Source organism: Populus nigra, chromosome 3, assembly GCF_951802175.1.
Source record: "Populus nigra chromosome 3, ddPopNigr1.1, whole genome shotgun sequence".
Classification (NCBI taxonomy): domain Eukaryota; kingdom Viridiplantae; phylum Streptophyta; class Magnoliopsida; order Malpighiales; family Salicaceae; genus Populus; species Populus nigra.
The window spans coordinates 8,147,509-8,172,548 of record NC_084854.1 but is presented as its reverse complement, the minus strand read 5'-3'; the positions used below and the strand labels follow the sequence as shown (position 1 = coordinate 8,172,548).

At 34.7% G+C, this 25,040-nt stretch overlaps 2 protein-coding genes across 2 annotated transcripts; both read left to right on the top strand.

Annotated features, from left to right (window-relative positions):
• The first annotated feature begins 2,523 nt into the window (after positions 1 to 2,523).
• Positions 2,524 to 7,131, top strand: LOC133689341 (reticulon-like protein B21). The gene is made up of 9 exons (XM_062109169.1): positions 2,524 to 4,433; positions 4,535 to 4,603; positions 4,715 to 4,817; positions 4,938 to 5,012; positions 5,117 to 5,264; positions 5,355 to 5,424; positions 5,655 to 5,720; positions 6,551 to 6,673; positions 6,783 to 7,131. The coding sequence occupies exons 1-9, from the start codon at positions 3,104 to 3,106 to the stop codon at positions 6,953 to 6,955; spliced, it is 2,157 nt and encodes a 718-aa protein (XP_061965153.1). The 5' UTR covers positions 2,524 to 3,103; the 3' UTR covers positions 6,956 to 7,131.
• An 8,663-nt stretch (positions 7,132 to 15,794) lies between these two features.
• Positions 15,795 to 17,798, top strand: LOC133688538 (pectinesterase PPME1-like). The gene is made up of 4 exons (XM_062108048.1): positions 15,795 to 16,283; positions 16,518 to 16,724; positions 16,962 to 17,206; positions 17,642 to 17,798. The coding sequence occupies exons 1-4, from the start codon at positions 15,795 to 15,797 to the stop codon at positions 17,796 to 17,798; spliced, it is 1,098 nt and encodes a 365-aa protein (XP_061964032.1).
• Positions 17,799 to 25,040: the final 7,242 nt, after the last annotated feature.

Here is a 25,040-nt window from a genome sequence, read left to right as displayed (position 1 = left end):
TTTAATTTTATCCTTAATTAATAAATTTAATTCAATTGCGAACTTGGCCTAAAAAGGATACAATTGTATAAAAAAAAAATTTGAGAACCAAATTGAAAAAAAAAATCTTAAACAATAGGTCCAAAGTAAAATGTAAGAAGGTGAATAATGTTGTATGCACACTAAAAAGGCCACACCCTTTAATGTTTTAAGCAATTATTATAAAACAAAAGGGCATAGTTTTTCTCACTATGACCTTACTCACAATGCACACAGTGGATTGTGTTTTTTTTTTTTTTTGATTTTTTAGTAGTTTAAATTTCTTTTTTAATTTTATCTTCATACATTATATTGATTTAGGCTTAGACTTGATGATTTTTTTTGGTGACTTAGTATTGGGTCCTTGCAATGTCGAGAAACAAATCCAACACTCAGTTGATGCTTGATTTGAAAAAATTAAATTCAATTTTGTTGATTCAAAACAATCTAGACTTTAGGGATCAAATTTAAAAGAAATCAAATTTCCAACCCTTTTGCTAGCCATGTCAAGAACCAAAGGGTAACAATAGATAACATGTGTGTTACACATGCTAGCATGTGGGGGAATGACACCACGCTTTGGTGGCTCGTGAGTCTTCTCTGGCCTCTAAAGAGGGTCTTCACTGGTGCAATTAGAATTGTCTTAACAGTGGCTACATTATGGGGTGGTGTGTGTCAATGGTGTAGCTTTGACGATCCATTCCTTTTCGTTTTATTTTTCTCTCCCTTCTCAACGATTTTCATGCTTTACACTCTTCAAATTAGAAAAGAGGGTTGCCAATTTATTTTGATGTTAAATTTGGTGCTTATTATTTTGATTATTATTTTTAGCATCAATTTTGTTTTTCAATTTCATCATTCAATATTGGGTTGATTAGGAATTAAATTTCATGATTTTTTTTTTTGTTTTCCATAAGGATTTCCCGATCTCATAGCCTGGGTAATAGGTTTGGCAAGTTTACCTGGGTTTACTTTGATCTTTTTATTTTGTCTTTTTTTTAACTAATTTTTTTCCAACTCCACCCTTCTATATTGAGTTGTTTATGACTTGGGCTTAATTTTTTTTTTTTTGTGTTTTTTCTTCTATTGGGTTATGCTGATTTCATAACTTGGATCGAGGGTTTGCCAGACTAACATGGGTTGACATGGGATGCATTTTTTTGTTTTTTTTTTTAATTTTTCCTTAAACATTGGGTTGGCTAGGAATAATATTATTAGATTAATTAAAGATGTATTTCTATATGTTATTTTATTGAATTTCATTTAGGCCTCGTTTGTTTGTTGGAAAGTAGTTTTATTTTAAAAAGTGGATTCTTGAAAAAAAAGTTATTTTCTGATGTTTGGTCATGTCATGAAAAATTAGTTGGAAAACACTTTTCCAATATTTGATTATGTCATAGAAAATGAGCTGAAAAATAACCTATTAATGTTACGATTTTTTTTCAAGTTTATTAAAAGAATGAGGACCAAATTTTACAAATAAAAAAGTTGAAGGATGATGAAATAAAAAAATATAATTTCATAAATTATTTCAAATAAAATAAATAACAATCAAAATAATAAAAACCAAATTTGACAGATAAAAAAGTTAAAAGATGATTAAATTAAAAAAATATAATTTCATAAATTATTTCAAATAAAATAAATAGCAATCAAAAGAATAAAGATCAAATTTGATAGATAAAAAATTTCAATTAAGAAAATAATAAAACAAAAGCAAATAACAATCAAAATAATTCGGACTAAAGTTGATATAAAAATCAAATTCTAAGGGATGAAATTAAAAAAAAAGATTCAAAACAAAATATATGGCAATCAAAAGATTAAGGACCAAATTTGATATAATAAACAAATAGTAAGATATTTCTGAATTTCTCACAACTTTTGAAAATTGTTTTCCGTCCAAAATAAAAGAAAAACACTTTTGTAGAAACCAAATCAAATTTTTTTTACTGAAAAATATTTTTTATTAATCAATTTTTCTAAAAATAAATAGACACACAAAAATAATTTTCAGGAAACAAATAAACCTTCTTTTTAACTTTGGACTATAAAAATCATATTACAATATTTACAAGTGTTGTTTTTTGTTTATGTCATCATGATAGGATTTTTTTTAGTTAGGTTTATTTACCATGGTTTTTTTATTATTATTATATAATTGAATGAAATGAATTTATTGAACCCTGTTGTGTCTAAGGTCAAGTCACAATTTTTTCTTTATTATGGAAAACATAATAGTAATACCTGAATTTTTTTAGAAGATTTTTTGGCCCGGTAGCACATGGAATTAATTTAAGAGCTTATTTGTTTTCATGTTTTAAAAATATTTTTTTAAAAAATAATTTTTTTAGTTTTTATTTTTAAATTGTTTTTTTACGTTTTAATGTAAAAATAAATTTTAAAAATTTAAAATATATTATTTTAATATATCTTATACAAAGACCAATTTCACATACTACATTAATGGGTTAGAAGAATTTCACCTAATGAATTGCAGTTTTCAGCACCACACGTATCTTTCTTTTGCCTGGCTCCCAGACAAATTAGCCAAAATGCAGCAAAGAGCACAGCTTTGACACTCCTTTAAGGGCAGCGTCTGTGTTTGCATGTGAGACTAATGAATTTGAGGGTTTTGATCCTCGGTTGCAGTGCTATCCACATAGATCCTGAGGCGAGGCACAAGAGTGAAGGAATAAATACCCCTCAAAAGAAAGAAAAGAAAAGCAGCAGCGAGAGAGAGAGAGAGAGAGAGAGAGAGAGGGGTCTTCATCCTTAACACCCAGATCATTTTACCCCACCAGATTCTTCTCTTTTTTCTCTTCTTTTTTTCCCATCAATATATAGAGAGATCCAGCGATCATACACTTACTACACAACCCCCGCATCTCTGACTACACAACCTTCAATTCTCTCTCTGTCCTGTCTTTCTCTTTGCAAAAGTTAAAAGGGATCCAAAATGTATCTAACATCACCAACAAGTGCTATATATTGAGCTTAAAGACTCATGCCCAAGATTATCACTCATGACCGAGGAGCACATGATTACAATTGAGAAGAATAGATAGGATAAAAAGGGTCCAAAATGGATGTGAGTAGGAGAAGAGCTGGGGTTAAAACTAGTGTTGTAGCGGGTTCTGTGTGGGAGAGCAGAATGAAACTTGATGAAGTTAAAGGTGGAATTAAGGTATTTAATGGAGAAGAGAATGTTGAAGAGAGTAGAAGTAGTAATGAAGATACTGCAAAAAAGATTGTAAAGAGAGGAGGAGGACAAACTGGTACAAGTACTGGTGTGGCTGTGAGTGGCAAGAGAAAGACTTGGAAATCTGAGAGCTTTGAAGGTCCAATTCAGATTGCAAAGGGAAAAACTAGTGAAGTGCAGTGTAAAGAGTTGAGTGTTTCGGTCGATGGAATCAGGAGAAGTCCAGTTCAGGCAAGAAAGGGGAGATCTGAAGGAAGTAATAAAGAGCTTAGGTTGTCTGTTGATGGTATTGATAAAAGCTTTATTCAGGTCGAGAAAGTAAGTAAAGAGCTTGATGAAATTCCAATTCAGGTCAAGAAAGGAAGTTCTGAAGCAAATAGAGAGGTTGGTGTTTCTGTTGATGAAAATGAGAATAGCCCAAGTCAGACAAGGAAACAAAGATCTGACTTAAGAGAGGTTTTTGAATATGATGTAGAATTAAGGAAAGTAAAATCGGATTCTGTTAAGGTTTCAAAGCAATCTGGTATCGGTAAAGATCCTGTACCTGATGGCGGGGATGAAAGTAATTCAGTTCAGTTAAGGAAGGCAAAGTCAGAAACTGACAAGGTACTGAATGAATCGGTTAATCGAATTGAGAAGAGCCCACCTGAAATCGAGGAGACTGGATCTGAGGAAACTTGTGAAGAGTTTGGTATGTGCCAAGAAAAGGTAATTTCTAGTAGCGAAACCAATGAGTTAATAAAGAAACCAGCTCCTGATCTTTTGGTATATAATCCTCCTCCTGGTGATGATGAATTTGAGGGAGACGAAGAAGAGGAAGAAATTGAGATCGAGATTGAAAAGAAAACCTTAGATATTAAGGAGATTAAGATACCAGAAGAGAGGCCCAAGAAGGTTGAAACAAATGTAGCAGAACAAAAACCTAAGAAGATGGAGATTTGTATAGCAGAACAGAAGCTTAAGAGAGTGGAAGTCGGCACGCCTCAACATAAACCTAAGAAATTGGAGGTCAGCACACCTGGGCAGAAACCTAAGAAAGTGGAGTTTAGCACACCTGAAGAGAAACCTAAGAAGGTAGTGAGTGAAGTGAAAAAAGTTGAGCGATTTAACAACAGAACAGCTCCAACTTCTTCAGATGTGAACGAACAACCTCCTCCTGTGTTAAGAAGAGCAAAACTTTATCAAAATCTTGCAAAGGCTGCTGCTTCTCCTAGTAAGTATGCTTTACTAATCTATTTATTCATTGAATTGTTGTCTTTGTTGGGATTGCTTCATTTATTTTTGTCTCAATGTTTTTGCCATACTTTCTGCTAGCAATTCCAGTTGCTAATGAATACCAGAGTTTCAAAGAAACTCGTAGGCATAGCAAGCTTCAAAACCTGGGTGAGTTAATCATTTCTTGGAAAGCTAAATTCCTTTTACCCTGTACTATTTTTGATCAACTAGTTTGACACGAAATTCTCTGAATTTGGGTGTTCTTTGAGGGGTTTTCAGTGGATTTAGTAATGTGGAGAGACCTATCGAGATCTGCATTAGCCTTTGGATTGGGCACATTTATCATAATCTCATCCTCCTACTCTAAAGATCTCAATGTCAGGTTAGATACTGCAAATAAAACAAGAACACTGAATTCTAAGTTGACTTGCCTGCTTACTGCATTTACTCTGTTTTAAGGCACATATCTATACTAAACTCTGCTTGATCATTTCTTTTGCAGTTTCATTTCTGTGATTTCCTACCTGGGTCTTGTTTATCTTGCCACCATTTTTCTGTATAGATCACTTATTTGCAGGTAAACCCCTAATACAATAGTCAACAAAACAAGATAAAAAAAAAAACACCTGATTAGTTAGTGCCATTGGTTTTTAATTATACCTTTTTCTTGTTGAAATTCAGGGGAGTTATAGATATAGATGATGATAGAAGCTATGTGGTGGGTGAAGGTGAGGCAATTTGGTTATTAAAATTGGTTCTGCCTTACTTAAACGAGTGCCTGTTGAAAATTAGAGCCCTTTTTTCTGGTGATCCTTCCACTACAATGAAGGCAAGTTCCCTTGTTTGAGTTTGATTACTTTTATGTCCATTTGAGAGAGGCTCAAAAAGCTGATGAATTACGAGTCTGTGACAATGGCAGATGGCAGTGCTACTCTTTGTTCTTGCCAGGTGTGGCAGCTCCATAACCATCTGGAAGATGGCAAAATTGGGTAGGTTTCCTTTTCATTTGTCTAATTTCAGAAATTATAAACGAGAAGCAGCAACTCATCTTAAGCAAAAGGGTTCCCCTTAGCACTTGGTAAACGAAATTTACATTAATTTCCACAGCCTGCAGTAATTCTTGAAATGTTTCCTTGGCTTCAAAACCGAAGGGGAACCCTCTTAAATTCCCTGCATGTTCTTCCACCCTTTTCCCCCCACTGAAACTATGGTTGTGCAGGCTTTTTCGGCGTTTTCATTGTACCAAAAGTCTGCTCTTCCTACTCCACACAGTTAACTGCATATGGTAAATCCTCGAATTATAATCTCTTTCGTTTCTCTGTCATATTTCTTTCATTGAGTTATGATTTTATACCGTTAGAACACACAAACGACAGCACTTGCACCAGTAACACAAACGTAGACTGACAAAATCATAGTTTGCCAAACCTGACAGATCTTGGTTTTCATCATGTAACGGACTAACGGTTCTATTGACATAGATGATGTCTCCTCCGTAGGAGGATCTCATGGGTCCAAAAGAAATGAAGAGCGTATTACATTCCAAATCTAATCATGATATTATTATCTCTAGTATTGGATGCTAATTTGGTCATCCAAAAGATATAAATGGAGATTAAAGGGTGGGACCATCCTAATAATATAAGAACCACAATTTCTTGTAGGACCCACTACAGAGCATCTCTTTCTTCTTCTTTGGCATGTTGGCCAAAGTCTAGTAGCTAGGATTCAGTTCCAGTTCCAGTTCCTGCTCGCAGTAGCTAGGTTCCGGTTCCAGTTCCAGTTCCGGGAATGCAGTCTAAATTGCATGAAAAAACTACTTTAAAAAAACAATTTTTATCACATTCTCAAACGTTGTAGGGCACACTTACCACACTAGTTAAGGGTTTTTTTTTTTTTTAATATATATATAGGTTGTCATTTCTGCTGATTTCCTTTGTGAGGGTGGTAAAGATGTAATCAAAATGCTTGAAAAGTGGCCCAAAAAATAAGGAAAGGAAAAGGAAAAGGAAAAGGAATGCTAGACGACGATCCTTAATACTGATAATATGGGCTCAAGATTGCCCTTCAACTGGAGGGTTCTCACTAATTTTTATAATAAAACCCAATGTGAAGGTAAATTTTGGATTCGACGATTTCGCGATGCTTGGGAGTCATGCTCGCACAAAAAGGCCGTGGCTTTAGGTATCTTCTCCCTCGTCTGGAACCTGTCTTCAATGGTTGCTCGCATTTGGGCTGGTAAGGGCACCCCTTGTTTACTTTTTGAATAATATTCGTTATGTCTGGCCAGATGTGAAAATTAAACTAGCTTTCGTTACCATGTAATGTTAATATACCGTATTTGCAGTGTTTATGATGTTTGTGGCCGTCCGATATTATCAACAGACTATGGAGAGAGATGATTGGGTGGAGGAGGAGGATGCAGAAGCTGATGAGACGTGGCATGGAGATAGTGGAGGACAGAGACAAGGGAGTGGTCCCGCTTCGATAGACGTAAATGAAGTGAAAAAGGGATCCTAAGAAGATTGGTATAGTGTATTAATTGATGTGGTGTGATACGAAATGGTTTGTATTTTCTTTTTCTCATTCTTGTATTTCTTTTTTTTTTCTTGGATATTTTACTGTAAATATTTTTTTTTGGACATGACTAACGAGCTCCGATGGTAAGTTGGCAAATAATTGTCTTTCTTACTTCATATCTAATTTGTTATAAATTACAGAACAAAAACCAGTGAATAAATTAAAAAAAAAATACTAATATAGGTCATTTATTCGTTCATGTGTGATTGCTTTTAATGTATAGATTTTAATATTGCACCCTTGATTATTGGGTTTTGATAAATTAATATTTTATTAATAAAATACAATAATGCAAATTGTAAATATACCAGGTTCAAGATAGTTGGGCTTTGTAATCAGTCAAATTAAGGTAACGCAGGTATGATAAATATATTAAATCCAAGATACTTTGTCAAGTCTTAAATAATATAGTTCTAGTGAATATGCTAGACCTAGGACATTTAATCTTGACAATTAACCATATTCAAGGTAACATGGGTCTGATGAACATGTTAGATCCAAGACTATTGGACTAGGTAGTCAGTTAAGTACAGGTAACGTGAGTTTGACGAGTCAAACTCTAGGTAGTTGGACTCGGCAGTTACCAAGTTCAAGGTAATGTAAGTCTGACAAACATGTTAAACCTAAAGTAGTTGGATTTAATGACTGTCAAGCCCAAGATAACATAAGTCTAGCAAACATGCTAGACCTAAAAAATTTAGACATTATCAAATTCTAAGGCTTTATGATTGATCGTAAATGATCTTTTATAATATAAGTATTAAAGACATGGTAAACCATTTTATCTCTCAATCTAGAATAATTGTTCATATTAGGTGATGATTTCCTTATATTTATAGGTATACATAAAGTCTTTTAGGGGACCTACCATACTTACTATCTCATTAATGATATGTAAGAGATATTTGCTTCTCATTCATGTTACTGAAAGCAAAGGACTTTCCGAATTTTCCTTTTTATAAAAACAACAAGGTTCATCGGGTATAAATATCATCTAAATCATCCAGGCAAGGGGTTCACAAAAAAACTCTCCTCTTCTTAAGATAAAAAAAATATAAAGACTTCAGAGTATTAATCAATTTAGAACTTAAGAGCAAACATCTTTGTCCTTGGAGTTTAAGGCTTTTTGAAGTCATTTACTGCTTTAAGTCATTTAATACTTTTTCCATAAAGATACCGACTTTATCATCAGAGGGTCTTTAAGCCCCCTCCAATTGAGACTGTTTTTGCATGTATTCAAGACTTTCATAATAAACTTAGAGTTCCTTGGACTAAGAAGTTTAAGTATTTTAACATATTGATTAATCACTATCCCAAAAACAAAATAACCTTTTATTCATGTATTTTGAATTTTACAACATCATCAATGATGTCGTCTGTGAAAAAACTTTACAAAAAGTCATACAACTCTATTGTGTAACTATTTTTCCTTTCTTATCTTTATCAATGGTAGATAATTAGGACACTCCTAGATATGACAAGTTACTGATCTCCTTACCATAATATATATTCCAACCACCAAACAATTGATTCTTCAACAATTAATGAAACAAATACAACTCCTCACTCAAACAGTGTTGGGGAATCAACAAGCGAGAGAAAATTCACCACCATGGATTGCAGCTCCTCCTCAGCAAGTTGCTGCATTTCTACACTCCACGACAGCAGGCCCAACCTAGTGTCCATAAATAACTACATTATCCAGAAGAGTGCAGGTAAAATGATCCCCTAGAGGATGCTCAACCTTAGAGGCCATTAAGCCAAGCTAAGGAGCATTCACACCCTCGTGATAGGGGTGTGCAAAAAAACTAGAAAACCGAATAAACCGATAAAACCGAAAAAAAATTAATCGAAAAAACTGAATCGAGAAAAAAAATCGATTAAACCGATTAGAATAGTTAGAAAAAATCCTGGTTCAGTTCGGTTTTCGATTTTGTAATGCAAGAACCGGTTAACCCGGACCAAACTGAACTGGTTCAAAAGAAGATTATAAATAGAAAAATTTATCCCCCTGCCCCCCAGTAACCCTAGCCACCAGCAGCCCCTTCTCCTTCTTTCTCTTCCTCTCCCTCCCTTTAGACTTAGAAGCAGCCCCCTCTCGCGCTCTTGATCCTAGGATGAATCCGGGTGTAGAGGATCTTCCTAGGCTTGGGTGCGAGAGGATGTTGTTCTTTGTAGCTGAGGAAGACTATTTGACTGTTGCAGCTAAGAATTATTATGAGAAGTTGAAAAGGAGTAGATGGAAGGGAATTGCTGAACTTGTCGAGAATGAAAAGGAAGACCACTACTTCCATATGCTTCTGGGTATTCTTTAAAATGCAGGGAAGATAAGATTTATCTGTATAAGAAGATTTGGGGTTTTGATTTTAAAAAATCGGGTTTGGATTTTTGGCATTTGGGTATTTGAAAAATATAGGAAAAGCCATGTTTATTTTGCAAGAAATTTAGGGTTTTGATTTATAGCAGAGTTTTGGATTTGGGATGTTGATTTTATTTTTATTTTTTAATTGAAATAAGTGGTGTGGATTTATGGATTTTGTTGTTTGCAGTTTGCATAATGCAGGGAAAACAATATTTGTGAAAAGGCTACTGGCGAGTTCGAGAAGAAATATGAGCGTATAGGCTTTCTCGGTTTTTTAAAATCAAGAACTGAACCTGACCGAAACTGGTCGGTTTGACTCGGTTTCGGTTCGGTTTTGGTTTTTTTTCAAAAAAACTGGTTTGGTTGTTTTTATAGGTAAAAACCGAACCGAACCGAAAATGATCACCCCTACCTTGTGACGCTCGAGCATGAAGGGGCTATTCTAGGCGCCCATTTGGGCAACATGAGAAAGAGGCAGTTCCTCCATCATGCCATCTTTGACCACACACATCAAGTTCTGCTGAGTCTGATAGGCGTAGGAGTGGCAAACATCTGTAAGAAAAATTCATCCAGGAGGACATCTACACTCCTTATCAGATAAGAGATTCCTCTCTATCAAGACGTGTGTTGAACACACGCATACCCATAGATTACAGCGCCACCAAAATGACCTTATAAAATTACGATGGGCTCATAGACCCCATGGAACATGTATAAAATATATGTAGAAGTTTAGAATTGGTCATTCAAGATAGTCATGCCATGTGCAAGATCCTCCTTATGACTTTTAGAGTTTCTGTAAGGGCATGGTATAATAACCTGTAACCACGTTCAATCACCATCTTTAATCATCTTTGTGCCAAGCTAGTGACACACTTCAATACAAGTATTCCAGCCAAAAAAAGTTTCATTGAACTCTTTGGAATCACCCAAGTGAAGGATGGGTCTACCAGAACATACCTGAAGAGGTTCAACGAGGAAATGCTTACATCAGGTATTGGTAGACGATGGCTCCACAGTTAACATTCTCTCCGCATAAGTTATGGTTCAAATGGGAATCCCCTCTTCGAAGCTAGCGCCGGTAAAAACTCCTCTTGTTGGTATTGAGGGTGGTATTGAGGGTCTGGGCGTCCTAGTGAAAGGTGCCTTGAAACGACCTATTGTGATGTGTACCTCTTCAAAGTGTGTTTCATTCCAACAAAGGTTCATTGTGATTTTTGCTTCATATTGATTTATATGGCGTTAACTTATAATGCCTTTCTAGGAAGACCCCTTCTACATAAAATCAACACCATCATTAATACTCGATACTTAGTTTTGAAATTTCCAACTCAGAAGGGAGTAGCCACAGCCTCGGGAGATCAGATTCTTTTGTGCAATTGTTTTTTTCCTAACTTTATCTTTTGATATTTGATTTATTAGGAATTCAGCTTTATATTTTTTTTATTTATAGCACTTCTGATCTAGTAACTCGGGTAGTCTTCATTTATTATCTCAATTGACAGCTGGATATTGTTTTTCTCTGGTAATCTGCCAGACGACAATCATTAAAGTGGATTTCATTAAACCATTGCTCTGTTTTGACTTGTTTCGTATCTATCACAAGTTCTTTACTGCTACACACACACTTGCCTATTGTAGAAAAATTAGTAGTGCGCACATGAATCAACGCCAAAAGAACTAATTCATGTTGAATAGTAAAAACTATGATTTGAAGGATTGTGGAGTGTCTTTCCATTCAAGCTCACCAGATTAATCCAGATCTTATTTTTATTTTTATGAGCAGAAAATGTCGTGATGGAGACTGCTATTCTCTTTACTTTACCATGTTCATTTTCATCATGCTTATATATTCAGGGAAAAGCTTGAATTCTCTTTGGATTATGTTGTAGGAATAAGGGGAGAAACAATTAAATAGCTGTTATATCAGGATGTCTGGTGGGATAAAAAAAAAGAAGTTTTGGTAACTATAAGTTCTCTCTTTGTTCAGGAAAGAGCAGAGAATGTTGAGGTTATTTCTGTGCCTGAGAGATCAAGCCATGAAGGTCTGCAAGTGTTAGAATTTGAGTACAGGATTGACAGTACTAGGACAGGGATGCAAAGGATCCTCTCTACTGCATTTGTTTCCTCTAAGAAGCTTTATCTCTTTAATATCACCCGCTCATACAAGTTAGAGAGCCCTTTTGACGCTTCTACGAGAGCAATTTTTAGAAGAAATCCTTAATTCATTTGATGCAGCTCTAGTTACATGACTATAAAGCCCATTCTCTTAAAGCATGTGCTTGATGAAGTAGACTTCTTGAAACTTCAGAGTTTAAGGTAAGTCTTGCATTTTCTTCACACATGTTATATCAAAACTGAAGCAACTAAGGCTTGTTGATTAGTTGGCATTGTGTGGACCACTCAGAAGCCAAGTACTTCTATTTTATTTCATATAATGAAAGTTTTGCCAAAACCTTTTGAGGGTATAGCAGAGCTGCTTATTTTACTTAGTCTTCTGCATTCATATGCTTCCAAATTTATGTATAATGGTGCTCCAACCAAAGGGTTTGTAGTGTTGGCTTTGTAACTACTATGAATGACAATATCCATTTTTTTTTGTTTACCTTGAGATAAATATTACTACTTCACCCACTACTCTAAAACTTGCAGAAGACATGCTGTGTTCATGGCTCATATCAGTTGTGCAGCTCCATTTGGCTAGATGGGGTGCTCTTTTTTTTTCATGGACTAGGTTTTCGTTCCTTTATCTGATACTAAAATGCAAGCATTACAAATTGGCTTGCTCTTTCATTCTAGTGCTTGGGAGATGTTGAAAAACATTGTAGTTCATTGAAAAAATGCTGAATCTAAGCTTCAAGAAAAGAGGTAATTAACGAAGCTTGATGATTTCTTGCCCATTTTGCATTTTTTTAGTGTCTAAAAAGAATAAACAGTTTCTTCTCTACTTTGTTCTGTAGTTTGCTTGCTTGCGTTGTTTGTTTAGGTGTTGGGGTTCATTCCCAAATAAACCTTTTCTTTTATTGATTGATATGAAGGGCAGAAATGTGTAATATGGTAGAGACTGTGGAGGTCTTGGATGATGACAGGGGGGCTACTTCTATCGCATCTATAGAGCACAGCTTGGTGTCTATATAAACAGCATGTCCTTTGTAGTTATATTTATTTAGGATTTTTATTTTCTATTTAGTTTAGAACACTAAGGTTTCTTGGTGTCTATATAAATAACATGTCATTTGTAGAACGTTGATTATGCCTTAAAATTTCAGAATTAAGTATGTTTTTTCTTTTCATTGGAACCCTTTTCTACATGGTCTTCTTTCATTTCTTCAACCCTCTTGTATAGGGATTTATTATACTATACTTTAAAACGCATGAAACTTTCACCATGTATTTGTCATTGTATAATTTTTTTTTAAATTTGTTTCCAAACTTTGTTTTTGGACGATTTAGTTTTATTTAATGAGCAATTGATTTTAAATTCTTATAAAAGAGTGAAATTAAAAGAGCGAAAACCAAAATGAAAAACGTGACAAACATGGGTGGCATGCCATAGGTTTTGAAAAAATACACTTTGATCCTCCAACTTAAACAATCATACAAATTATACAATTTTAGTCCCTTTTAATTGTTTGAATTCCATTTTGGTATAGAGGTTTATTTTTGTTTTTTGTTTTGGTTCCTGGATGAGAGAAGAGAGAGAGAGAGGGGTCGCCGAATTCTAGTTATAGAGAGAGAAATTTGTTGTTAACACCAATTTAGATCACCAAAATGAAGGATATGTATGCCAAATTATTCCATTTGATGATGAGAGTTTATATTAGGTGTTTTTGTACCTTAAAAGTTCATGAAAAAACATATTTGAGCTCGAGTTGATTTTTAGTTTCGGGTTGACTTCAGTTTTTTAGGGTGGGTTTTTGAGGCCATGGATATGTTTGTCATGGTTTTTGGGTAAAAAAAACTTAGGCCTCAATTTTATGGCTACCACAATGGCCGTAATTTGGGCAAAATAGATGACACATCATTTATTTTTTTGTCTTTTTAAAAAAGAGACGGACGACATGGTGCCGATTAAAAAAAAGAGATTGATCGCGCGGGCCCGAGTGAAATGGGTTGGGCAGGTTGGCCTGGCTTGTGAGGCCTAGCAACATCTGACCCTTTTTTTCTCCTGATTTTTTGATTTCAATTGATGTTTTTTTTTTTAAAAAAATCTTAATTATATTTACGTTAATACCCATTTTCTCTTTTATTTTGCTTAGAGAGTTTCTTTTAAATAATAGTGATTTTTGGTTATGCATTTAATTTTTGGAAAGTTTTTTCTGATTTATCTATGGTTTTGTTTTTATCTTTTGTATAGATAAACTATGTTTTTGAAAATAACAAATATTTATTTTTAAATGATATTTTTAATATGTGTAGCTTTATATGCTATTTTTTTTTATTTTTTTTATTTTATCCAATTAATTTAATAAGTTTGTCTATTTCTATTATTGTTTGATTAATTAGCAAACATGATCAAGTAACTGTCCTGTCTTTTAAGATTAAATAACTTGATCTATATTTACCTCTTGATTTTTTAAGTTTTGTTTTTAGATGTCATTAATAATTATTTATTTATTTATTAGGCACATCATTCTCAGTTTATTTAATTACATATATACATAAACTTTTTGATTTGTTAAATTTTTTGAACTAAAAAAAATACATTAAAAAATATAATTTTTTATGGAAAATAAAAATATTATTTCTTTGCTAAAAAAAAACAAGAGAAAACACAGCAAACTGCAGTTAGAAAAAAACTAGAATAAATAAATCATGTGAAAACAAATCGCTTCCTCCAAGATTGAAAATTACGTGACAACATATCCCCATGGTTCCTTCATGCATGAAAATTATATTTGTTGGAATCTATCCTTCTTGTATGAGATTTTTGAACCCTATGGCCTTGTGTAAGAGATTATTATGTATGCTAAGGCAGCCCTAGTTTCTTTCAGTTCTCCAGTCCTCTTCTATAGGGTTTCTTTCTTCTTCTCTATTTTCCCTCTTCTACAGGGAATTCTACTCCTTTATATCTTTCTATTATTATGCCAAGGAGCAAAGCTGCAGAGGTTTTTAGTGGAGTTTCTCTAACAAATGCTTCACGTCATTAGCGGACTCATGATGCCTTGTCCTCTTTATAATGTTTGTCTATTGATCTCTTGATAAGATTTTTCTCTTATGAAATAAGAAAAAAGAGGAGAGAACTGGGTAGAAGAAGTTGTTATTTGGGTATATAGAAGATGATTTGATATGAAGATCCTTTAGATGACGAAGCCATGCTAATGCAAGTCAAGGAGATGAAAGGTCTTGAAGACAGTAATCTACGCAGTTCATCATTCCTTCTTAATTTGAGGTCCTATCAGGATACTAAAAGGTTTTACCTTTTCACATGTCCGAAAAAAAAAAAAAGGCACAAGATGCTTAAACCTTCATCATTACTTTACTTTTTATTGAATTGAAAGGTAACATATGTGTTGTCATTGGCTACTTACTTTGTACTATCCAAAAGCTCCATCCTATTTTTGGACAGTTGGGTTGAATATGCATCTCTCTTTTGACAGACAATGCATTTTGCTGAACATGCATTCATGGCAAATGAATAGATGTTTCAAAAGGCAGTCTATTCATGTTGAGGTTCATGCACATGATGATTAAGTCAAGGCCTTTCGCACGTATGTTTCTCAAAGAAGCAAGTCATGAGATGTTTGGGCTGTACATGTACACCTTGGGTGATCAGGCCTATGCATTGGAAATGGCTAAACTGCTTGACCCTGGAGATATAGATGCATTGAGATATTGAAAGAGCGTGTTATGATTTTATGTGTAGAAATTTAGAATAGAAAAAATGCAATTTTTTCACAATTTAATATATATTTTACATCCAATGTATACAACTCATGTAGAGTTTATTTAACCATATAACAAGACATATAAAAAAATAAAACAAGAAAAGAATATGATGTTAAAATTTAGTATTATATAATGATTTTGCAACAAGAAAATATCGTACAGAAAAGAATATTAGTCTAGCAAAATAAAATAAATTTGGCGCTAGATGATGAACAGAAGTATAAAAAAATGTAGCTCCATCCTAGTTTGGCCAATGGAGAAATAGCTATCTTTGGCTATGTTTGAAAAAGAAAGAAGGAAAGAAAGAAAAAGGAAAGAAGAAGGAGAAGATGCTATTCTATCGTAATGCTACATATATATCAAGTGGTTGTGAGGTAACCAGCAATTTAAAATAGAGGGAATTATGCGAAGAGATCTCTTAATCCCAACTATTTTAAGCCTCTCTTACTAGTGATCAGCCTATAAATTCCAATCTTATTCCACGAAAATATTTCAGCAGAAAAAAACAAAAGAAAAAGAAAAAAAAAGATGGGTACTTGCATTGCAGCTATTCAGTGTGCCATTACAGCAATTCTTCTTGTGTCCACCACCGTTAGTTCCGATGATAAAAGTCCGATACCTGCCGATCCGTCGAGCCTAAACAAATGGTTTCAAGACAATGTCAGGCCCCTGGCAAACCGTAAGGGCACCATAGACCCTGCCCTCATGGCGGCCGAAGCCAAACCAAGAACCATCAAGGTTCGGAAAGATGGAAGTGGAGAATTCAAAACCTTGAAGGATGCCATTAACAGCATTCCAACAGGGAATAAAGAACGAGTGATTGTGCATATTGGACCTGGAGAGTACATTGAAAAACTCAAAATTGAACGTGGGAAACCTTTTGTTACATTCTTGGGATCACCTAGTAACATGCCAACCTTGTCATTTCATGGCACGGCAAGACAATATGGAACTGTTTACAGTGCTACCTTGGAAGCTGAGGCTGATTACTTTGTAGCTGCTAATATCATTATCAAGGTGTGTTCATGTTTCATAAAATATTATCAATTTCCATTTCTTTTCACTACTTCACATAGCCCGCCTGAAGTTTGAATGTTAATGAAGAAGGGAGCTTAAGGCCATCTTAATCATCATAGATCAGGCAAATTCCCACGTCTGAAAATTAAAATGTATTTTCGCATCTCACTAATTCTTCTCTCTTTTGAGGTTCTTATATGTTGCCTTTTCTTTTCTATGGAATTGTTGGAACAGAATTCTGCGCCGAGGCCAAAGGGGCAATTGAAAGGAGAACAAGCAGTTGCTCTGAGGATTGCTGGCGACAAGTCTGCTTTCTATAACTGCAGATTTATTGGATTTCAAGACACATTGTGCGATGACAAGGGACGCCATCTCTTCAAGGATTGTTATATTGAAGGCACCGTTGATTACATTTTTGGAAGTGGAAAGTCCTTGTATTTGGTAACCCTTGAAAAATTAACTCTCCTAATCAAATTCTATTTAAAAGTTAATTGTATTCCGTACTATGTATGGATAATAGTTATTGAAACACGACCCGCCGGCCGGGGAGGTTTGCTTTTGAATAATCCTTTAAATGGTTCTTCTAAACAATGACCCGGATGATTAAGCAGGATGGTAGAGATAGCAATTGATGTACATAAATATGGTGTAATATAGTGAATATCTAATTAAATGCAGGGAACAGAGTTACATGTGGTTGGTGATGAAAAAGGGAATTTCATCACTGCCCATGCTAGAAACAACGAGGCAGAAAATACTGGATTTTCGTTCGTGCATTGTAAAGTAGATGGCACTGGCACCAAGAGGGCGTATTTGGGACGAGCATGGCAGCAAAGGCCACGAGTAGTGTTCTCATACACTACCATGAGTAGTGTTGTCAATCCTGAGGGATGGTCCAATAATTTCCACCCTGAACGAGATCAGTATGTATTTAATCCATCTTCTATTTATAATTATTTTAGATTGTGTTTATTAGTGTTTTAAGAAGATCTAAAAAAAATTAATCATATTTCATTAGAAAGACAAAAATAAAAATATAAAATAAATGTTTCAAAAAAAGTTTTGAAATAATTTTTTTTATTTTAAAATAAAACAAGTCCCTTTTATTTTTATTGTTATTGTCTTTTATATCATGAGACATTAACCGAATACTTTTTTAATGAGATTTAATTTAATTAATTTCAAGCTCGTTTATTATAAATAAAAAATAAATCAAAAGGGTTTTTATTATTTTTAATGCACGAAAGATATGGACCCCTAATTATTTAGATGAAACTAAGTTTACATTTTTTGAGAGTGGAATAATTAAATTTTAGGGATTGAATGTTTTATTAATATGTACGAGCCATTGCTTTCAGGACTGCTTTATTTGGAGAATACAAGTGCAAAGGGGAAGGAGCTAACCCCGCAGCCCGTGCTAAAGCGAGCAAGCAGCTAACCCCTGGTCAAGTGGCACCCTTCATTTCTCTTGATTTCATTGAAGGTTCCAAATGGCTGCTGCATCCTCCAAATTAATTTTGGATATAAATAAAAAAATCATTATCCTTAGGCATATAGAGTGGTAATTACATCTATCTTGTGAAAAAATAAATCAATATGCAGAGAAACCAAATGAAGGAAATTGGATTCTCTCGTTGACATGTATCTAGATCGCCATATATTCATCGGCAAATATCTCTTTTTTTCCTTACAATTTTCTCAACGTTGTTGTTGTAGTCAATTTAGTCTTTAAGACAACATGCCTTGTTCTTTAAAAACATAAATGAAACAAAAGCCCTTGACCCAGTATTTTGCATGTCCGGTTGCGGTCACAAAGCAAAGCAAACAAAGGCATAAAACAAGCTACCTTGGATAGAGGACCAAGGCAAGAGAAGAAAAAAAAAGAAAAAAACTACAAGCAGAAGGAATATTTTGCACAGTATCATGGTAATGAAACTATTGCACAAAATCAAAAGAGAAATGGTGGGAACGAATGAAAACAACCGGGGATGTATTTAGTAAGCTATTCAGCAATAAGTCAAAAATTGGGAAAAAAAGCATTCCAAAGACCAAAAACCACCGCAGCAAGAAAGATATATTTTGTGATCAATTCAAATACCAATAAATAAATCTTAAGAGGACTAATCTTTCAATAATATAAAGGCCAAAATATTTAGAATTATGAGTGTGTTGATAAGAGTGTGAATTAATCAATAAAGATTGGGATGTTCCAAACACTTATGTGTTTAGTTTTCAATAATTGGTATGAGAGCTCAATTTACTTAAGAGAGAAAAACGTTGCAACAACAAATTTTCAAAGTAGAAAAACCAGGAAAAAAAGCATTATGCATCCTTTTTTTTAGAGCAATAACCAGATGTAATAGAAGATAATAAAACAATAATCAAGCCTCTCCCAACATAAACAACAGCAGTCCAACAGCTCCTTTTAGCTATACTTGTCCAAATCAACAACAAATAGCAAATATAAATGATGATGTCCTAAAAATCCAAGTAGCTTTGAAATAGAACTCCCGAGTTAGATAATAAGTTAATCAATTTGTCATAACAATCTCATTTATTCTCCATAGCCAAGGTGTTTGATAACTTGTGTTAGGTGCTTTGTAAGCAAAGGTGGTGTCGCAGGTGTGCGACGTCGCGGCGATCGTCCACCCTCAAATGTATGGATATATATTTGGTAAATATAGAGAGACAAGGAATTCTTTGTCTCTTAGCAATGAAAAATGGAATGGGAGTCGCCACCTAGTATTTTGGTCACTAGGAACCCTAACTGGTCTCAGAGATTAGGCACGGGGACTGGTTATGTAAAGGGAAGGTATTAGCACCCCAAATACGCCTTACCTAAGGTAAGCTGTATTGTTTGATTGTCTGATAAAAAAGCTAAGGTGTTATTGTATTTCTAGTTGTTGGTCCGTTTATGGTTCAAAAAAAGTCCTCCTCAATAAGGAGGTCCTTGTCTTATCGGGTAAAACCTAACCGTTCTAACGTCTATGTAAAAAAAACATATTTTTAATATCAGGAATACATTTTACGTATAAATTCGTAATCCCATATACTAAAAGAAGACAAAAAGATTTTTTTAGAATTTTTGAAATATTGGCCTAGTTCTCATGGCTTGAATAAACCGGTTATTAAAGCCAAAATGCATGATAGTACATATATTGTTTTTGAAATTTTCTTTTGTTGTGTGAAAATATGATGTTATAATATTTATATATATATATTGGAGAGACTAGGCCGTATGCATGAAAACAAAACATTTTTTTTTCTTGGCGAAAACCGGGTATTTTAATACCGGATTTGTATCTTTACAATATAAAAATACAAACCGATATTGATCAAAATACAGTAATAAAATTACAACAAAATCACATATTTTTGAAATAATTTTTGAATAATTTTCTTAATTTTTTTCATATATATATATATATATAAATAATACAAAATATAATATATATAATATATAATATTAAATTGGGATGGGTCTGGCTGGCCCAACCAACTGGGCCGGACGCAGCCCAAAAGTGTTGGGCCGATTTCGGCCCAAAATGGATTGGGCCGATCTCGGCCCAACAAAAAAACTAATATCCCCTTCTGGGCCAGGCTCAGCCCAGAAGGCAGGGCTGGGCCAGGATCCGCTTGGCCCAGGAATCAAAATGGGCGGGGGGAATTATTTTCCCCCACCCCTGCATGCAGAACGCTATTCGTTCTGCATGCAGGGAAGGAAAAAATAAACACAAGAATGAGGGGGAAGAAGAGTTACCTGGCATAGGGGAGGCGGTGGCTTGTTGCGTTTCTGGCGGTGCTATGGCGGAGGCCGGTGGCGGTGTCTTGGCTCACGGACGACGGCTCCACGCAGCGACGGCGGTGCTACTTTTTTTTTCCAGTGTTTTCCCATGGTCCTCCTGGTTTGTTTTTTCAAGTTTTCAACTCTTCCTTCCTCTCGCTATGTTTCGGCCTCTCTCTCTCTCTCTATTCTTACTATCCTCTGCCTCTCTTCCCTCTCCTCGTTTTTTCTTTTCCCCTGTTTTTTTTCGTTTCTTCTCCTTCTCTCCCGTTTCCCCCCTCCTTTTTTTTCCAGTGTTCTTGGGTTCTATTTATAGAGCGAACGGGCGGGGCTTTTTATGGTTGCACATGGGGAGCAGGGGCTACGGCGGTTGGTCGGCCATTTGGGTGCAACTGTCGAGACGTGACTCCCCTGTTTTCTGCATGGCGCGCGGCGGGTGGTCGGCTAGTAGGCGTGGCTGGCGAGGTGCGGCTCCCTCATATTTCTGGCAAGGCATGCGGTCAAGAGAGAGGCAGCACACTTGAAGAAGAAAAACCAACCATTTTTCTTTCTTCCCATACTGCACGTCCAGGGAAGGAAGAAAGAGGAACAATGTCGTTCAAAACGACACCGTTCCGATCTTCTCTTCTTTTTTTTTATTATTATATATGAAACGGCGTCGTTTTAGGCAAAACACGCCGTTTCATTTAAATCCATCAAGGCGCCAAAACGCGTCAATTTTCAAAACAGCTCTCAATTTGTCCTTTGTTCTATTAGGTCCTCAAATCTAATCTCGATTTTAAGAATAAATTCAATTGCATCCCTGCCAATTTTGGTCCCCGTCCCTGTAGTTGGCCATGTTTTTCACTTCGGTCCTTGGCCTCTGATCTATGCAATTGAGCCCTCAATTAATCAATAAATTTTCAAATTCTTCAATTAGGCTCCTGAATCAATCTAAAACAGCCCCCCTATTTACAAGCCTTTTCCAAATTGGTCCCTGGTTTCGGATTTTCTCAATTAAGTCCCTAATTGGCCATTAAACTTCAATATTTATGCAATTAAGCCTCTGATTTAACCAAATCAACTCTCACAAATTATAATTTGACCCTAGAACTTTAATTTCTTCCAATTAAAGCCTAAATTGACTTAAAAATCAATTTTCCTTGCAATCAAAACCTCTATAAATTCAAATAAACCTTCAATAAAATCCAACTGAGTCCATAAACATCTAATTTTGGCCTTTTCTCTTCAAATTAAATTTTCTCTTCCAACAGGGCTCTCCTCATTCAAAATATATACTGTAAAATTTCACTCCTTGCATTTCTGAACCTCCTTAATCAATTTTTTTTATTATTTCTGAGCGCTCCCACCTCTTATTATATTTCTAATTTCTTCCGGCTATATATTTATATATTTATGGGGGGATCCAAAAATGGGTTACAACAGGTGGTTTGCAGCTAGTACCTCTAAAATGTCTCTTTTAGTGGAGGTGGGACTCTTCGATTTTTAAATAATTATCTTTTTAGAGAGAGAAAATACAATAATATTCTAGGGAAATATACTTTGAGAATATATATGCAGTAGAGAATAAAGATTGTGAACCATTGTTTTGATGGTCTAATGACGTATTTATAACCCATGAGTTTTGTGCTTTGTGGAGAAAATGGACTCGAGGGTAACTTCCTTTTTATGATATTTTAAATTGTATTGTGAGCTGTATTCCACTCATTTTATTCAGTTAAAAGATTATGAGTCATGAGAGATTTAAGCCCCCGAGTGGCTGGGCTTGACACACTACCAAGCCCCTTTTCTAGACATGGTTATTCCCTTGGGCATGCCTAAGAAATGATGGTCATTCATTTTGGCGTGTCGAAGGGAGGAGGATTTTTAAGGTTTTTTAAGCTCGTTAAATTGGGTTTATCAGTAGTCCCCCAAGTCATTATGATATTGATATGCAAAGACTTGTAAAAATACTGAGTTACCATGATGAATTCATTGAATCTTCATCGTGTGATAAAACGAGTGGAAACCTTCGGTAATATATTGGAGAGCCCATTTGGAAGGAGGGACCTGCATCATGGTTAGAGAAAGAATTTCTAAGTATATAGTGGGCATGAAGGAAATCATACTTCAAAATTTCCCTAAATGGTAAGAGAAAAGCATAGAGAAAGAGCCCGTTCTTAGAAATATTTCTAAGTGGTTGTGTGAAACCTTAAGAGGGCAAACCTATGCTTAAAAATTCTAAGTGATTATAGATTCTTTGGAGAGTGGGAGCTTGTAGCTTTCCAAGCATTGCCATGGGGCTTAAAAGCCCTCCACTAAAGATTCGTAATCATGATTTTTTTTAATTATTTTTTACGGGGCATGAGAGCCCCGTTGAAGAGTGGTGATTTGATGATATTGCTATATGTTCTAGGGAGACTAAATCCATCCCTTGGAGTGTGGTACGTATAGCACTGGAGGAGACTATGTCTATCCCTTGAAGATTGGCGCATATAACACTAAAAAGATCACATCCATCCATTGGAAATCAATGCATGTAGCTTAGGGATACAACGTACATCCCTTGAAGAGTGGTGCATATAACAATGGGGAAACAAAGTCCTTTTATGAAGAGTGGTGCATATAGCACTAAGAAGACTACGTCCATTCCTTGGAGAGTGGTACATATAGCACTGAGAAGACACAGTCCATCACATGGAGAGTGGGGTACATAACACTGGGGATACTAATTTCATCTCTTGAAGACCAAGTTCATCCCATAGAGATTAGTGCACATAGCATTGTGGAGATCAAGTTCATTCCATGAAGAGTGGTACATGTAGCACTAGGAAGACTAAATTCATGAATTGAATATTGATGCATATTACACTAGGGAGACCATATTCATCCCTTATAGATTTTCCATGAGGAGAACACATACCATCCCCCAGGAATTTGCTAGGGCTACAGCCTTTAGGAATCACTTGAAGAAAATGAAAATTCATCTTGTATAAGTCATTCATATATAAGAAACTTACATTCTTATCAAGGATTATACATCCTGAGATGATCTGAATGATAGGTATTTGCTTTGAATACCCTGATTACTTCACTTAAAAGATCATTAACATTGATTGTCCTTGTGAAAACAAGAAGGTCTATTCCAAAGTAAACTGGTCTCTTCAACCTTTATATGATTTTTCATGAATTTCTTTACTTTGAAGAAGCTTCTATTTGGTAATACATAATGTTTTTTCCAGATGACATGTTTCCTTGCTCCTCTTATTAAGACTTCTAAGGTTACTGGCTCAATTAATTCTTCCACCTTGAACATTTCTTGCATTGAATCTCCTCAAATATGCCCGTGTAGACTTACCCTTTTCTTTGGCAACACTGAAAAGTTGTGTGGAGGTTTTTTTTTCGGGTATGTTAGTGCTAAAACATGTCACTAGCTTGGCACATAGGTTAATGAAACCTACAATAGAGTTTGATTCCAGGTTGTCATAGCAAGCACGTGCAGATCCTCTAAAGGTTGTAGGGAATATATTGCACATTGAGTCATAGTCTTGGATGATCAACTTTAAGCTATTGTGCACATTTTGCACATGCTCCCTTGATTGCTGCTACGACTAAGAATGAGCACTATAGATATGGTGGTAATGTTGGGTTTTATGATGGTGAGTAACAATGTGGAGACTAGAGAAAAGAAGGGTTACAATATGGAAGAAAGACTATATAGACAATTACAAGTTGGCATTTATAGATATGGAGGCGTGATGGCAAAAGGTTGTGGTGGAGAAGAGAGGGATGTTGTTTTAGTCATTATGATTGTGGTCTTATGTTGTTTAGTGGGGAGAGAAAACTGTAACATGATGAAGATGGAGTATGATTAGGGGAAGGATGCGAGAATCTGGAGTAGGTGAAGAAAAGAAAAGAAAAAAAAAACTAAAGGGAAAACGTAATGTGTTGACGCCTAACTTTTTCAATCAGAAATGTTGTTTTTCTTCTATCCTTTTCTTTCTTACTCTCTTTGATCTTTTCCTCTCTTTTTGGTTCTCTATGAATTTTTCTCTCTACTTTTCTTTTCTTGGTTTTCTTCATGAATGTTTTGGTGGAAGTGTTTTTTTATCTCTAGTTTCTCTATATGATGTTTTTTTTATCTCTAGTTCTTCTCTCGTGAATCTTTTTGTGTTTTATATCATTTCTAATTTTTTTTCTTTGTTTATTTGATCTAGCCTCTTCTTTGTTTATTTTCTACTTTCTTTTAATTCCTATATCTTCATCCCATTATCGTTTTATCTCACAATTGTTTTGGTGGAAGTAATGTCAATCTGTTTTAACTTTTCAAACTTATGATTTGGGTCATTACATGGGAATCACCTTATCTATAAAAAACACAAAACTCAATTCCCAACCAATCAAATGTTAAAGGCTAAAATTGAAAAAAAGATTTTTAGTTATACAAAAAGATCCAAAACAAAAAAAAGCAATTAAAAGAACGAAAACAAAATTTAAATTAAAAAAAATCTAATTTTTGATTGAAGGGTTAAATCAGAATGAAAAATTAATTTAACAAAAAGAAAAAAAATAATCTAAAGAATAAGGATCAAAATTGAAATGAAAAAAAATACATTTTTGTTTGAAGGGTGAAATTGAAAAGAGAAATCAATTTAAAAACGAACAAAGAAATTAATAAAACAAATGAGAACAAAATTAGAAAAAACAACATAACAAATTAAGACTGAATCATGAAATTGAAAACAAATTGAAATCTTACAAAAAGGCCATGAACAAAAATTAAAAATAAAAAAAATAAGGATTTCTCAATTAAAAAAAGGACAACTTTGAAACTTTGCATCACCAATGTGATTTTCAATGAGATGAGAGAAAAATATAGAGGATAAGAAAAAAAAATGGCCACAAGAAAAAGTACATCTTAAAAGGAAGAGCTTGTTGCGGTGCTTCCAAAGACTTGTTGCCCCTAATAACTGGTTCTATGATTTTTTATGATA